Here is a 16,435-nt window from a genome sequence, read left to right as displayed (position 1 = left end):
GAATGTTTTGAATAGAAAGTTAACTAGTTCCGAATAAAAAACCGATTAAACCGAATGAAGCCAATGATCTAATAGCATACCACACACCTAAGCAATCTACCTAACACCCATTCCGGTTGACATTTTAACCACCATAACCCCATTCACTTGGGTTCCTCGTAGACGTTAGCATCGCAGCTCAGCTACACTTTTGGTTTTGGAAACGCATCTTGGTCTGGCCAAAAGCCAGTCGGCATTGACAATGCCTGTGTTGAGTGTTTGAAACAAAAACACTAACCGGTTTTCTCCAACACCCGAAAATGACGTCATGACAACAAGTTGTTATTTTTTTTTTTTTATTTGGTTTTTCTTATAAGTTGGGTGTCTCAGGACCGGGCGTTGGCTGGAAAACATGAATATATGTTTTCTATATAGTGACTGAGAATACTCTCACACGCGCAACGTTGCGCGATGGATGATAAAAGTGTGTTCGATTTGGCTTGTTTGATTTGATTATGTTATTATTTTGTGTTTATATTCCATTCATTTGACGGCCCATGCGTGTTTCCCATCGCCGATCAGTGCCGTTTTTTGCCGCTGGTTCCCACACCCTGGAAAAAAACCACTTGGACTGGGGATTGGCTGGCGATTGGCATCTATTTTGCCCCCGAATTGAGCAGTCTTAGCTGCCCACCAGTGGCAGCATGCCAGATCAAAGCGGGCAAATAGACGATTTGTTTGTTGTTGGCTGCTAGTACCAAAGATCCATTACCGTTTCATCTTCCGACCATATATCGTATCCATGTTTCTCCCATGGAACATCCAGGGTATAAGGCCCTAGCATTTTGTGGCACTTGAGTGATGTCAACGCGTGTGACGTCATATGAGCAAGGCGTGGCAGCGGGCCGCTTTAAAAACAAAAAAAAAAAACTGGGGCAAGATCGCCGAGCAATGTAATTATGTGTATGACGCTGCGTTGGTTAATAATATTAATCGCCCGGCTTGTTTCGATGTGGTACGTGTGTGTATGCCACCAAAACTAACTGTTGATTAATGGCCTGTCACAGGGGCTACAGTAGGACATCGCTAGGTAGATTTCTTGATTCAAAAACCCGTTTAAATTCCTGTCAGTGAACTCCTTGTAACATTGTACATAAAATTTAAACCTCTGTGCTTATTTGTTTTAAAATCCAATTAAATTGGTTAAATTATTACCTGTAGATATGTAAATTAGCTAGCCTAGAGCTGAATTCGTTTATCACCAATCTTCACTGTGACATTCACTGATTGAGTGCCGCATGATTCAACCTGTATTTGTTGTTACCAATGTTGCTATTGTGGTTTTGGTTCTGTGGCGTAGTTGCTTCCCAATCGAAATGAATGTATAAGTAGATATTGTAACTGTTATTTGGCTTCGAAACGAGTTTTGGCCTATGCGATTGCCTATAAATAGCCGTATATCATCAGCATATTTGGAGAACAACTTGTCTGGTAACTTCGCAACCGATCAACCGATCAATGGTCAATGACGGATTAAGTGGACACACAAATAGCACACATAACTCAACCAATTTGGATGAATGTGTGAATAGTTTCAAGATCACGTCGCCATTATTGTTTTCCCCGCACATCTTAGTGCCATGTAAGCTATGCTCAAATTATCCAATTAAAGTCATGGGACTACTCGGCTCGAGAAAAACAAGAGGAAATAATTTTAAATGCGGAGCACCCGACACGAAATGGCCTCTTATTATTGTCATTGCCATTACAAGTCGTCTTCTATTTGCATAAATCTTCATCTTGGTGCTTACTTTACTTGGACTCCCCACTGGGGGGCCACTGAATTTGTTTGCCTATGCTAAAATCGGTAACGATTGTAAGTTACGACTGCGCCGGACCGGACATTCAGCAATCGTGGCTGTGTCGGCGGCTGTGACTGTGACTGTGGATGCAGCTACTTGGGGCTCAACCAGTGGCACTTCCTGCCTCGAAAAAGCGGTGATTTGCATTTGTTTATTGCCGCAACAGCCATCCATCCCCTGCACTTGCTGCGTAGATAGATTGATTGGCCGTCAGTTGGGGGTTTGGTATCCGAGATTCTTGGGTGGAGGGTGGTAACCACTGATTGCCGCCTGCCTGCCCCCACATGTTGCAACTTTTATGTTGTTTACCCGTGATTGTGGTGTGAAAAATTTACGGCGCGCACACTTCTCATAAGCGCTTGATGGATTAGCCGGTGGACTTGGTTGGTCCAGCAAATCTGGCCAGCAGAAACTGCCTGCCGAAATGTTTACGCTGCGGCGTCCAAAAATAGTGGTTTGCCAGCTCGTAGTTTTAATGGTTGGTTTATTTATTGATTTGTGCAAAACCAAAAGCGTAGACCATTAAGCGTTTTGAATATAAGTCCGTTTGTATATAATAAATATCGTTGTATACATATATTTCATATATATTATATCTGCATACATACATATGTGTATATCCCAACAACTACGTATTAAAAGTGTGTGCATGAGCATGCAGTTCACTAATCCATTTGCCATTTTGAACCCCACAAAACACCTCGTTGCACTGTTGATTTATATGCTAATGGAATTCGTTTGATTTGCCCCTGAAACAGCCCGTGACCTGGAATCCGATTCGGAGCCATTCGAGGAGCGCGAACCGTCGCGCACCGTGGTCAAGTTCTCGGAGGAGGCCACCCAGGAGAAGGACACGCCCTTCGTGCGCCAGAACACGCCGCATCCCAAGGATCTCAAGGCCAAGGCGCAGAAGCTGAAGGTGGAGCGCAGTCGGAACGAGGAGCACGCCAATCTGGTCACCCTTCCGGAGGAGGTGAGTTCTGGTTCTAAATTCGATCCGAATGCTAAGCTTCTGCATTGGTTCCATCGATAGAAGAGATTTCTAAGCACTTTCCAGCGCAAATATACGATTGCTTTCATACGTTGTCATGCTGTTTTGGCTGCATACTAATCCTAGAATTAAGCCTAGAGGCTAAGTAGCTTGAGTAGAAAGAGACCAAAACTAACTGGGTATTGCTGACTGCTTAACTCTTCAATTATACATTTATAAACTATTCAAATTACAGTGTAACTTACACACACACTTTACACTCTATGTAGAATTTAATTTTACGCACTTTGCTCGAGGAGCTGTAAAGTGTCGTGTAAAGTCAAGTAAATAAAATAAATTTCCCTTTTCCCCCCCAGAACGGCACCAAGTTAGCCGAGACCCCAACCGAGACACGAACCATTGCAAACAATCACCAGCAGCAGGCACACCCAGTGCAGCAACCAATCGTTGGTGTAAATTCCAAGCAACCAGTGGTTGTGGGTGTAGTCACTCCAACCACGACGATAGTCGCCCCAGCCGGCGTACAGGGTGGCCCAGAGGGAGCCAGCTCCACCGCCAACAATGTGAAGGCGGCAACGGCTGCTGTGGTGGCTGAATTGGCAGCCACTGTTGGTGGCGGTGATGAGGTCCAGGATGATGACGAGCAGGAGGATGAGTTTGTAAGTTTCAAGATGGACAAATATCACATATCCTATAAAAATATTCAATTTACTTCTTAGGAGTCCGATCGCCGTGTGGGCTTTCAAGTGGAGGGCGAAGACGATGACTTTTACAAGAGGCCACCCAAATTACACAGAAGGTAAGCAATTTAAATCTTTAACTAATCGCGAATATCTTCTATTTGGACTATTCACCTGTTATGTTAGTAAAAGTAGTTTATTTTCTACCTTTTTAATAATGATTCTTTACTATATTTTTTCTTACTTAGGGACACTCCGCATCACCTGAAGAACAAGCGTGTCCAGCACTTAACCGACAAGCAGGCCAGTGAAATTTTGGCCAATGCCCTAGCTTCCCAGGAGCGTAACGATACGACACCGCAGCACTCGCTGTCCGGCAAAGTGACATCACCAATTGAGGAGGAGGAGCAGCTGGAGGTGGATCAGGAGCAGGAACAGGAGCAGCAACAGCAGCAGCAGCATCCCTTCGACTCCTCGCTCTCGCCCATTCCGGCTGGCAAAACAGCAGAGGCCAGCACCGACCCAGGTAAATACCGAAATTGTTTCAATTAATTACATTTATATTGCTCTATCTCTGTGAACCGAGAACTGTGTCCAAAACAGCCAAAGTGCTTTGGGTGCTGCATGGGTGATAGCCAGGCATTGATGGGAAATCGATATGAAAGTGGGCGGGCACTGGTAATTTTCACTCATTTGCCAATTGGGTGACCTTACGGGTAGAGGGGCAGACGGGCAGACACTGAAGTGGAAACTTAATTGGCATCCTCTTGGACCACTTTTTAGATGCAAAGTGAAACCACAAAGAGACCACCCGTGCCCCCTTTTAATTGTTTCAGCTCTCCACACGCCACCTAAATATAAATACACTCTACTCTTTTATTTTTTTTTTTTTGAGGTCTAGGCCTTATCAATGGGGCAGTACTTCCGACATAATTATATCGGCAGAAAAAAAAGAGAGGTTATTAGCAAGAGAGCCAAGTCGATTAAAAGCGCGTTATGCCAGCGGAATACTACAGGTGTAGAGACCGTGTTGGGCTTGTGAAATACACGCAACAGTTGAGCGTTAACCTGGCCTATAAATAGGCAAGGCACGTAGTGTTTGCCTGCTTATCAGCTAGCGATATCGGCTTGCAAAAGCTGATAAAAAATGAGCAGAGATAGTGGAAAAACTGTGCAAACCTCACTCAAACCAAGCAGAGGGTAAACAAGCAAAGAGAGCGCCGAATGGCGATAAAAAAATGCGGTGCAAATGAAACTGAAAAGAGTTGCCTCATTATACACATATGTGGCTAGGGCTATATGGGTATGGCTACCTGGGAAAACTGAGAGTGAGCAGAGAGCTCCGGAGAGACTAGAGTATAGAGTCTAGCAACCAGAGACCGGAGCCCACATCGAGTGCAATTGCCAGACTTTGCGACCGGGTCTGGGCGTTTGGCCCACTCGCCGCCTGCTTTAGTCATTCTTCAGTTACGCTTGCGTTTTGTCAACGTCGCGAGAGACGCGCTACATTCGCCAGCAGCTCACCGTACATTTGCACTTGTTATTATACGGTTTTTTATTATTTTTGTTTGCTCCTCAATTGGCATTCAAAACAGAGAGCGCGTTATAGCCAAGACTCCCGAGATCTTGGCCAATAACAATAGCAGAAGCTTCACACGCAAATATCAACACCTTGACTTAGTCATAAAGGCAGAGGGGAAACTTCATTTCATTTCATTGTTAAATACTTCTCCCGAGGAGAGTGTGAAATGTTTTTTCTTCGACTCTACTTTTCTGCCTACGTGTTTTTGTTGTCTCGAGCGAATATGGAATATTGTTATCGATTTTGGTCTGCTGTCTGCCATAATTCCTTTGTGGAGGTGTTGAGGAGGAGGCAGCGGGTCATTCGTCTGGAAAGTTTCTCACGTTGCGCATACGCAGCGTATGATGGCCCGAGGTCGTAATTGAATTTCAGCTGCAGTTCTCCGTCAATTCGAGTGCTCAAGGTTGGGAAACGGAACAGAAGGAAGCAATAGCGAAGCCCCCAGGCCAAGTAGACATCCCTATTTGCATATCGGCTGCAGTGCATATCCCCGAAAATGAGCTACTTGAAAGTAAATTTAGTCTTGTTTATCTAGCAAGCGTTGCCGGGTTTTCTGTTGGATATTTGCAGATGGCAAACATGAGAAGTGTGCTCAGTTCGCTTCGGTTTAGTTCAGTTCGGTACGGTTGTGTGCATATCCGGTTTCCCGGAATTTCCTTCGCCTTTGCACAGATTTTTCTGGCTTGATATTGCAACCGCTTCGGCAATACAATCAACATTTGCACAATTCCTTTGACATTTCTACGCTACGCTGTGCTCTATTTTTATAAATTTTTTGCTGGTTTTTGGCAAACAATGAGCTGCATTTACTACACATTTGGTGCACATTTCCTGCAGGATTCTTAAAGCACGGTTACCTCCTTCACTTTCGAAATAGAATGGCACCGTCCGAGTCGACCAATGTTGCCCAATAAATAAACCGTTGATAAGCTCAAGGCAATGGCATTCATTATTTATGTATTGTGCCGTTGATTGCATGGGATTCTTATTGAATTTTCCGCAGTATGTTACGTGTTCGTCAATGTGCTTGTATATTTATATACATATGTATGATTCTTTGTCGGTTTGGTTTCCCGGTTTGTTTGTTCGGTGCGCCCTTTTCATCACTGATGTAACAAAGTATGCATTATTATTTGCTGTTCTCTTGCAGCTTTTGTGCAAACAGCAATTTAAACTATTTGCAGTTGGCATTCCTTCTATCATGGGCATCAAACAAACACGATTTTCGATTTGGTTTTTGGCTTGCCGAATGTTTTAAGTTTTGCGAATGGAATCATAGCCCTGAACCTCAGGCCTTGTGCTTTTCACAGTTGCATGCTAAGTTTATCGTTTAAACCACCACTCCCCAGTAGTAGAATTTTCCCAACCCCCACCCCCTCCCTGCCAACAGTCGTGACAGTTTTCTCTCCCCCTTAAAATAAGAGGGGAAAATAGAATTTTCGCGCTAGAAAACAAACAAAAATGCAATAAACGCCAGCTGCAGCGGAGAAGAGAGAAGGAGAAGTGAGGAGCCGACTGTTCGGGTCAAAGAATTTCACTGCGTATTTTCCAATATTTTCGCCGCCATGTTGATAGCATGGAAATGTGGAAAATTCGAGTAATTGTCACCGAGGTGGCTGTCTGTCCCAGCAAACCAAACCAATCCAAGCAAACATCGGTTTGTCAACAAACATGGATGCGGGAATGTGACGACCTGAATTGTTGCCCTCAAAATGCAATCAAAATGAACACTCACACACACAAACACACACTCGGAGCTGTTTTCATTACCAAAAGCGCTTTTCGCGCCCATGATATCATCCGTTTCGTTTTAAGCACATTAATCAGTACGCAAACCTGTGCTGCCCCACTGATATCGGGAAATAACGCATACGACAGGTGGACCAAGGTCATTAACTACCACTTGACTTTGCTGTACTCTTGCGTTGTGCTGGGTTGGTCCCTTGCTGTAATGTTCCTACGTATGTGTCCAAAAATTTCGTAATGATTCAGAGCCACCTTATCGCCAGTTTGTTTTACTACTACGGTTTCGTTTTGTTTCATTCTCCCCCTTCTTTTTTTTGTGCCTTCTTGTTTTGCTTTATCACATTGGCTTAGGCATTCCAAAGTTTGATTAGATATCAGTGTTTTGAACGCACACCCCTTTCAAAAAAACCATCGCTCGATTGCAGTGAAAATCGAAAGAGAACAGACAGTTTTTGTTGTCGGGATATTCCTGTGTGATTTTATGCTCCCATAAAAACTTTGTTCATTAATTTTTGTCGCCACATTTAAGCGGACGTCGCACGGTCGTTTTTGTTGATTTTCAAAGCTTAACACTCGCAATTTGTCAGAGGCTGCAGCATCGCAACACGGCGTTTAACCTGGTGGGCAATTAATCATGGAACCTGCCAGCACTTCACAACTAAAGCATTTTCCATAAGCGCCCGAAACAAAAAAAAAAGGGCAAATAAAATATTTCAGTTCTCGTGGATTGCAAAAGGGCTTTAAGTCGTTTTAAGCGCACTCGAATCATTGATCTCTTGTCATTGATAATGTCTGGGTAATTAAAATCGATTGATTCCATGCGGTCATTGGCTTAAATTCCATCAGAGCTGAAAGCGAAATTTGCATGAACGGGGAAAAGTTTTGGTGCAAGTTCTTCTTTTTTGTTTCCACTTGTCATAACAAATGTGACAGGCTGAGGCTCCTGGAGAGTGCCGTCCACATCTTGGCCACAGAATGCCGTGAGGAAAAAATAGTCGAGAAATATGAAATATGATTTCTGCCTTCTGGCATGCTGTGTCCATGCTGTGGGCTAATTTCCCAGGGACAGAGACGACATAGTCATTTACATATAAATGACAAAACAAAAAGAGAGCAGCGAACTGGAGAGAAGCTGCAGGATTCCACCGCTCCTTGCCATTGATTTTGGAATTTGGCATTTGTCAGCTGGCAGGAGGATTTCCGATTTGCGATTGCGATTGCGATTCATGGCCAGCGTGCAAATGCTAATGCATTCGGGGAATCATCATTTCTTATTGCCACCTCTTCGTTTTACGAGTTGCTCTCGTTGCTTTTGGTGTATTTAAATTTTTATATGTTTATGCTTATGCCATTTATTTTACGGATGTGATGAAGGACAAAAACGATGGCCTTACTGCGGAGCTCACCTCATTGAGCTGCACGCGTGATGTCATCGTAAAATGCTTAAATGCCCGCTTAAGTGGGTGCCGCAAAAAGTTCGCAGACACTCTGGCAATCAGTAAAATAAGTCTGATAAGAAATATGAGGAAAACAAATGCTCTTATGCGATCCTTCTTGTGCAGTTCCTGTTCCTGTTCCAGTTCGTATTAAAACTTCACTTTCCTTGCCTTGCCCTCCCTCCAGAAAGATTGCCTACATTCCGGCGTTCTCAGGAACCGGAATAAAAACACACAGCACGTGTCATTTGCTCTCCTCCCCGGGAAAAAATCTTATTTTGTTTTATGGCTTTTTCTCTGGTTATTGTTGTCTCGGACCGTTTTTCTCCCACTCATCTGGGTGGAGAGCATGAAAAGATGGCTTTATTCGGAGCATATGCATGTGGGGCGAAATATACATATACATATACATATCCATAAAAATATCTTTCGGTTTACACATTTGTCCGGCAATTCAGAGAGTCAAATTGAGAATGAGGGCGATGAGTTGTTGGCATTTAAAAAATTTAAAACATTTAAACAGCATACTTTGCTGCCACAACACCTTCGCTTAAACTTCTATGCCATTGAAATTGTTGAATTATGAATATAAGAAGCACAAACAAATTTGGGTCTGTAAGCAAGCAAAGAAATTTAAATTTTCTGAATACCCCACTCAACTTACCAAACTCAATAATGGTACATTGAGTGAATGGCAATGCCGGTTTGCAGGTGAAGTAGACTGAAATCCGGCAATATTAATGTTGACTTGACAGGCAGACAGGAATCCAAGGAGGTGAGGCTCAAGCTGAGTGGTGCCCCTGTCTTTTCATTTATGCATTGATTAACATGAAAACTCGCATACAATTACAAAGTGAAATTGTCTCAAGAGCCGACTCTCTGTTTCCCCCCGTCCCGCCATCCTGGCGAATTCTTGACAGTCGATGGATGTGGGAAAATGGAAATGGGAAAAGAAAATGATTTTGTTGGCCAAAGTGCCGACGGATTTATTGAGTGCAAATCAGCAATAGCGAAAATGTAAGCAATAAATGTGTTTCTGAGATGGGAAAAGTTACTGGCACTCATCTTCCTTACACCACCATTTCGACCTGAGGGACGTCTGAGCGTTTTCTGGCAGACTGTCTGTTTATTTATTTAATAATTATACAAAGTCGTTTTCTCAGCTGGGGGCGGAGTCTTGAGGGGTCTCATCCAAGGTCGTTGCTTTAAGGCCTGTTTCTAGTGGGGGGGTAATATGGCTTTTGCAGCGGTTCATTGACTGCTGTTTATGGCCAAGTACCAGCTGCTGTTGGCCAACTTTTGGTCATTCAATTTAAATGTCATCATGGCAGAAATTTATGCTGAACACGAATCCTTTAGGTTGTTGTTGCTTAGTGGAAGGTGTTTCAAATTGGATTAAATCAACGCAATAAATGTGTAATTTCACTGATGCTCCATCGCATTGATGGGGTTTTCCGTTCCAATGCACTTGAATGGATGCATATGGGCTATCCACTTAGCCAGCAGTCCCTGTTTTTATCTATTCCTCTGGCAGACACAGATCGATTGCGCTCCTTTAGCTCATCGGTAGCACGAAAAGTTAGCTTCGCATATTAAAAAGTGCAGTCAAATATAAAATAGGTTGCCTCACAACATAACAAACACTGGGTGTCTGGACAGGATGCCTGGCAGCTAGCTGCTTATATTAAAAAGTGCACTCAGATAAAAAGCAAATCAAGCCATGTTCAATGTCAAAATCAAAGTCAAAGAGGGCAACAACACCCTGCCCCGTAACGGCCAGCGCAGCAACGGCAACTTTAGCTACTCCGGAGCTGGAAGTGGTCGCAATAGTCCGGCGATGAGCAGCCTGCGCAGCTCACTGGCCTCCTCCAACCGGAGTCCCAGTGGATCACTGCAGCGCAAGGGCAAGAGAGTACGGATAGTGACCAGCTATGATCCGGTGGATCGGGATTACGAAAGGCAGAGGCAGCATTATGGTAAAAGTTCGGGGATTAAGAAATATAAATATATTACTTCTGATAACTTGAAAACTCGGTTAATATTAAATAAATAAATCTCTTTGCTTACAGATAACTTGGATGGCGTTACGGAGCTGCGTTTGGAGCAGTACGAAATCCACATCGAGCGCACTGCAGCCGGATTGGGTCTGAGCATTGCCGGTGGCAAGGGCTCCACGCCCTTCAAGGGTGACGATGATGGCATCTTCATATCGAGGGTCACTGAAGCGGGACCCGCTGATTTGGCTGGCCTCAAAGTGGGCGATAAGGTGATCAAGGTCAACGGCATTGTTGTCGTGGATGCGGATCACTATCAGGCGGTGCAGGTGCTAAAAGCCTGCGGTGCCGTACTTGTTTTGGTGGTACAGCGCGAGGTGACTCGCTTGATTGGACACCCCGTGTTCAGCGAGGATGGCAGTGTGTCCCAAATCTCTGTGGAGACGCGACCACTGGTGGCGGATGCCCCTCCGGCTGCATCCATTAGCCACGAGCGTTACATCCCGGCACCCATCGAAATTGTGCCCCAACAGCAACAGCAGCCCATTCAGCAGGTGGCCCCAACGCATAGCTATTCGGGCAACGTGTTTGCCACACCCACACCCACTGCCGCACAAACGGCGCAGCCTGCGGCGTCTGCTGCACCCAATGGATTGCTACTGAATGGCAGGGTGTGTAATCCGTGTAATACATTCCCTAACCAAATCCATCCACCTTCCTGACATTTCACTCGTTGCCCTCTGCTGTCCTTTACTATTTGTGATTGATTTCTGGTTTTCGATGTGCGGTCATTTTCAGGAGGCGCCACTGAGCTACATCCAGCTGCACACAACGCTCATCCGCGATCAGATTGGCCAAGGACTGGGCTTTAGCATTGCGGGCGGAAAGGGGTCGCCGCCGTTCAAGGACGACTGCGATGGCATTTTCATATCCCGCCTCACGGAGGGCGGCCTGGCGCACCGTGATGGAAAAATTATGGTTGGCGACCGGGTGATGGCGGTGAGTGGGAGGCGTTCCACACGCCGGACGTTTCAATCTCTGGCCCAGGCTAATGGCATTTCCCTGTACAGATTAACGGCAACGATATGACTGAAGCCCATCATGACGCAGCCGTCGCCTGTTTGACTGAACCGCAGCGATTTGTGCGTTTGGTGTTGCAGCGCGAGTACAGAGGTCCACTGGAGCCACCGACGAGTCCCCGCAGTCCGGCAGTGCTCAACTCTTTGAGCCCATCCGGCTATCTGGCCAACCGACCAGGTGGGTATATCGGAATACTCAATAGATTTGAAACATCTGCAACTTAATGCTCCGAAATGCTGAACCCTTGTTTTCTTGTACTCGTATTTTCCTCCATGCGCTTTAAATAACCAATGTGTTTTTTCCCACCCCCATTGCCAACAGCTAATTTCAGCCGATCGGTGGGGGAAGTTGAGCAGCCGTACAAGTACAACACCCTGGCTACGACCACGCCCACACCGAAGCCCACTGTGCCAGCTAGTATAAGCAACAATAATAACACTCTGCCCAGCAGCAAAACCAATGGATTTGCCACTGCTGCCGCCACGATAGACAGCTCCACGGGACAACCAGTGCCCGCTCCCCGTCGCACCAACTCCGTTCCAATGGGAGATGGAGACATTGGGGCCGGCTCCACCACCAGTGGTGATTCTGGCGAGGCTCAGGTAAGAAAGTTGGATTGTTAGCTCTAGTAGTTGCATAGACTATAGTCTAGTTTCCTGTTTAGCCAGTTGCACGTCATTTTAATGTTGCCCATAAGCTCGTTACAAAACTTTTTTTGTTTTCTACAATCATGATCAGTCGGTAGGATTAAGATAAATCGAAAATGTATAAGCTTGCGATGCAGTATCTTGCAAATATTTTTAATCAGCTTAAAAGGTAAGTAACCGAAATTTAAAATGTTATCTTAACAATAAACTGCAGCGCAAGTCGTCCAAGCAAATTGTTGTTGATATTTGGCGCCCAAAAACCTAAATTCAAAACTTAAACATGAACACACTAAATAGTCGTAAGTTATCTAATATGTGCTAATCCATTTCTCCGCCAGATTATCAAATACTCATAACACTAGCTGCTAGATCAATATATTTGCTCATCTACTCGTATGTATAACGAAATTGTTTGTGTTTGTTTTGCATGTGCCCTGTGCGCCTTGTTCGTCCTCCCAATATATGCCATATGCTATATGCTCATTTTGCATACATTGTCGAACATACGAGGGTCGTTTGATAAGTCCGTGACTTTTTGTATTTGCCGCGCACCTGCTCTAAATACAACACTGCTCCTGTCAGCAGTTATCGATTAACAGCTGACTGTAAAATTTTGAGAAAGCTGCGTTTTTTGGTTTGCGTTTTATAGGCATTGAAAGCAGACGATCTCGTGAATTTTAACGAAAATGGAAAAAAGTGAATTTCGTGTGCTAATTAAGCATTATTTTTTGCGTAAAAAATCCATCACCGAAACCAAGGAAAGACTTGATAAATATTATGGGGACTCTGCACCATCAATTTCAATGGTTAAGAAATGGTTTACTGAGTTCCGTTGTGGTCGTACCAGTACAAGTGATGCCGAACGTTCAGGTCGCCCAAAAGAGGTCGTCATGCCAGAAATCGTCGACAAAATCCATGGAATGATATTGGATGATCGGAGAATGAAAGTGCGTGAGGTAGCTGAGGCTGTAGGCATCTCAACTGAACGGGTACATCACATTTTACATGAATATTTGGACATGAAAAAGCTTTCCGCGCGATGGGTGCCGCGATTGCTCACACACGACCATAAGCGCAACCGTGTGACCATTTCAAAGGAGTGTTTGGCGATGTTCAACCGCAATCCAAACGAATTTTTGCGCCGTTTCGTTACCGTAGACGAAACATGGATCCACCACACCACACCAGAGACCAAAGAACAATCAAGACAGTGGGTTTCTCCGGGTGAACGTGCACCAAAGAAGGCCAAGGTGGGTCTGTCGGCCAACAAGGTAATGGCCACAGTTTTTTGGGATGAACAAGGTATCATTCACATCGATTACCTTGAAAATGGTAAAACGATCACCGGCGAATATTATTCAGAGCTTTTGGACAGATTCGATATTGATTTGAAGCAGAAACGACCGCATTTGGCGAAAAAAAAAGTGCTGTTCCATCAGGACAATGCACGGGTGCACACGTGTGTAGTCAGCATGGCAAAATTTCATAAATTGGGCTACGAACTGCTACCCCATCCAGCATATTCTCCAGATTTAGCCCCCTGTGACTATTTTTTGTTTCCAAACATGAAGAAATGGCTCGGCGGTAAGAGATTCGGGTCAAATGAAGAGGTCATCACAGAAACAAACGACTATTTTGAGGGCCTTGAGAAAACCTATTATTTGGAAGGAATAAAAAAATTGGAAAAACGCTGGACTAAATGTATAGAGCTAAAAAAAGATTATGTTGAGAAATAAAACGCTTCTTTGACGAAAAAAATATATTTTATTCAAAAAGTCACGGACTTATCAAACGACCCTCGTATATACATATATTATATTATCGACCGATTAGCTGCTAAGTTTGCACCGATTTATGTCCCAGCTTGTTGAGCACCCATCGAGAAAAAGAGCCAAAATGCTAGGAGGCGTTTGCAGGATTGTATCTAAATTAATGATATTCATAGTTAGGCACGTTAGCTTAGTTCTAGATCTTACGATGGCTACATAAGGCCATCATCAAAAGTGAAACCAAAATTTACAAAAACCAACATATTTTTGTTTCTTTTTCTCTGATCAACCCAACACCCCCCTCGAAAATCCGAAAAAAAACTTGCTTAAAACCGATATTTCCGAACACTTTGCTAAACCCAAAAACCACGTAACAACCAACCAACGTGAGCAGCCCTCCTCGTTGCGACCGCTGACCAGCGATGATTTTCAGGCGATGATCCCGGCACACTTCCTCAGCGGCGGCAGTCAGCATCAGGTGCATGTGGCCCGGCCCAACGAGGTGGGCGTGAGTGCCGTCACGGTGAATGTGAACAAGCCTCAGCCGGATCTGCCCATGTTCCCGGCGGCACCCACCGAACTTGGCCGCGTCACCGAGACGATCACCAAGTCCACGTTCACGGAGACGGTGATGACGCGCATCACCGACAATCAGTTGGCGGAGCCGCTTATCAGTGAGGTGACTATCTCCACATCCCGCATACACTAGTAGCGCGTACAGTCGCTGCCCAAGAGTCCAAGAGTTAAAGAATCGTTGTGTAAATGCCACAAGCAAAGTTATCCGGACACACGGACACACATTATCCTGTAGCTCAGATGACCTGAAAAAATATGTAACAAATTAATTATACTATATAGTGTATCCAGCACGGAATTCGAGCTTTTCTCGTCACCGCACATAAGCACGCACACCCGTACATGATGCACAACACACACCAAAATTTACCTAGTTTAAATCTAAATTAATTTACGTTTTATATTCTCCACAATTGGCACACTTTGACCCATTGGCCGCGCGTCCTATCTTCAATTTGATTTTGCTAAATAAATATATGTGCGTTTTGCAAACGATTTGATTTAACTATTGGTCCCCAGTTTGATGTACGTTTGCCTTGGAGGCGCCGAGTTCATATATGTTTCATGCCAAGCATTATGCAAAACATGCACATTTACAAGAGTTGTGATTGCTCCGACTAATTGATTAGCAGTTGAGATGGAATTGGATTAAGTTGGTTGTGGCAAAATGCTGGAAAATACTATTAAGCGATTAATCAATTCGATTTAATTCACTTAAATGTGGAAGAAGTTTTGCATGCCAATGGTTTCTGTACTAAGTTAACTTTCCCTCTACTAACACTGGATAAATATAATTTTCCATCTGTTTCACAAAAATCCTGGTTTATGTTTCTTTTGCAAATAGCTTGAAACCGACAAAAATATCTATTTAAGGGGTTTTCAAATCTTTTATAAATCTTTTTGATTACTAAGTGCTGCTACAGTTTTTGATAGCCAGGCCAACACTTGTATTTAGTGTTCTTTCACAGTAACGTAATCTATTGAATTGAGCGGCAAAGCGCCTTTCGTTTGAACGACAGAATGGTTTACTCACTCACTTTTCGTAGAGCCACTCGGGTGACATTGTCGACGTGATGCAAATCCCGGCAAGAAATCCCAGAGAGTCTGTGCATGTGGCAGGCTTTGTCACTTGCCACTTGCAGCATAAATAACTAAACCGGCCAACTATGCTACATGCAAATATCCTTAAATAATAAAGTGAGTGCATGCCGAAAAAAGATTTGGAAACTATAAATGACTCACAAGAGTTCCCATCAGCGTTTATTTTGTGTGCGACAGAGTGTGGCCATAAGTAAACTTTAAATATTTCTGTTTGCCTTCGTAATCTCCATCTCCATCTGCGTGTGTCTGTCTCCGGGGCACGGTTAAATAAAACATTTAATTGTTTTTAATTTATTTTCCCCTTGTGCTTTTGCATACCGCATCGGAGCGAGATATCCTATCCGTTGGCTTCGAACTCGAAAGAATTCAATTTCCCGAGGTAATTGGCAAGAGTTAGTAGCAGTGTTTATTTGGCATCTTGACACGAATGAGCCTTTGTGGATATGTCTGTGCCAGTGTCAGTTCTCAGGAGTTAGTTCCGAGTTTGTCGGCAATGAATATAAAACCGAAATATTATGCTTTGATGTTGCAATATGCCAGCACTTGAGCTAAACGATGCTCACCTCAACCACAGGAGCCGCAAAAGCTTTGTTTAAATCTGTGTGAAAATGTGTGAGCCAGGAAAATTCAGCATAAAGTGGGCGTTTCACCCACTCTTTGTGCATGTTGTTTAATCTTAAATTAAGTTATTCATAAGAACAGCACAAAACGTATTCATTATTTATTGAATGTGAATCACTTCTGGTACTCGGTTTTCATGTTTAATGAATGCTTCGACTTAAGTGCATGTCTTTATTTTTGTTGGTGTTTGTTTGGCTTGCCTTGGTTTTTGTGTCTCACGCAAGGGTAGCCTTCTTAATTTGTATGTACATTTTAATATAAATATCACCAACAATTTTGCACCACCATTAAACGCCAGCACATGAGCACCCTTCAACCATTCATCCATGGATTCACCTAATGTACACGGCAGACTCAGTAGGATTCTTAGC

General features: G+C 44.0%; 1 protein-coding gene across 31 annotated transcripts in view; it reads left to right on the top strand.

Moving 5' to 3' along the window:
- LOC120451348 (protein lap4) overlaps positions 1 to 16,435 on the top strand; it is a 63,810-nt gene that overhangs the window by 21,337 nt on the left and 26,038 nt on the right. For 19 of the 31 annotated variants that reach the window (XR_005616374.2, XM_039634940.2, XM_039634941.2 and 16 more), the window contains 9 exons: positions 2,600 to 2,814; positions 3,189 to 3,491; positions 3,552 to 3,631; positions 3,761 to 4,038; positions 10,346 to 10,941; positions 11,069 to 11,269; positions 11,341 to 11,527; positions 11,672 to 11,952; positions 14,161 to 14,445. Coding sequence is in view for 30 of the 31 variants with exons in the window: in XM_039634940.2 (XP_039490874.1) it covers positions 2,600 to 2,814; positions 3,189 to 3,491; positions 3,552 to 3,631; positions 3,761 to 4,038; positions 10,346 to 10,941; positions 11,069 to 11,269; positions 11,341 to 11,527; positions 11,672 to 11,952; positions 14,161 to 14,445 (2,426 nt within the window). In the remaining variant the exon portion in view is untranslated. Of the gene's footprint in view, positions 1 to 2,599; positions 2,815 to 3,188; positions 3,492 to 3,551; positions 3,632 to 3,760; positions 4,039 to 9,904; positions 10,253 to 10,345; positions 10,942 to 11,068; positions 11,270 to 11,340; positions 11,528 to 11,671; positions 11,953 to 14,160; positions 14,446 to 16,435 lie in introns of those variants that run through there. The other 12 variants (XM_039634945.2, XM_039634944.2, XM_039634952.2 and 9 more) reach the window with 4 other exon arrangements.

The sequence above is a fragment of the Drosophila santomea genome, chromosome 3R, assembly GCF_016746245.2.
Source record: "Drosophila santomea strain STO CAGO 1482 chromosome 3R, Prin_Dsan_1.1, whole genome shotgun sequence".
Classification (NCBI taxonomy): Eukaryota; Metazoa; Arthropoda; class Insecta; order Diptera; family Drosophilidae; genus Drosophila; species Drosophila santomea.
This window is presented reverse-complemented; position numbering and strand designations above follow the sequence as displayed.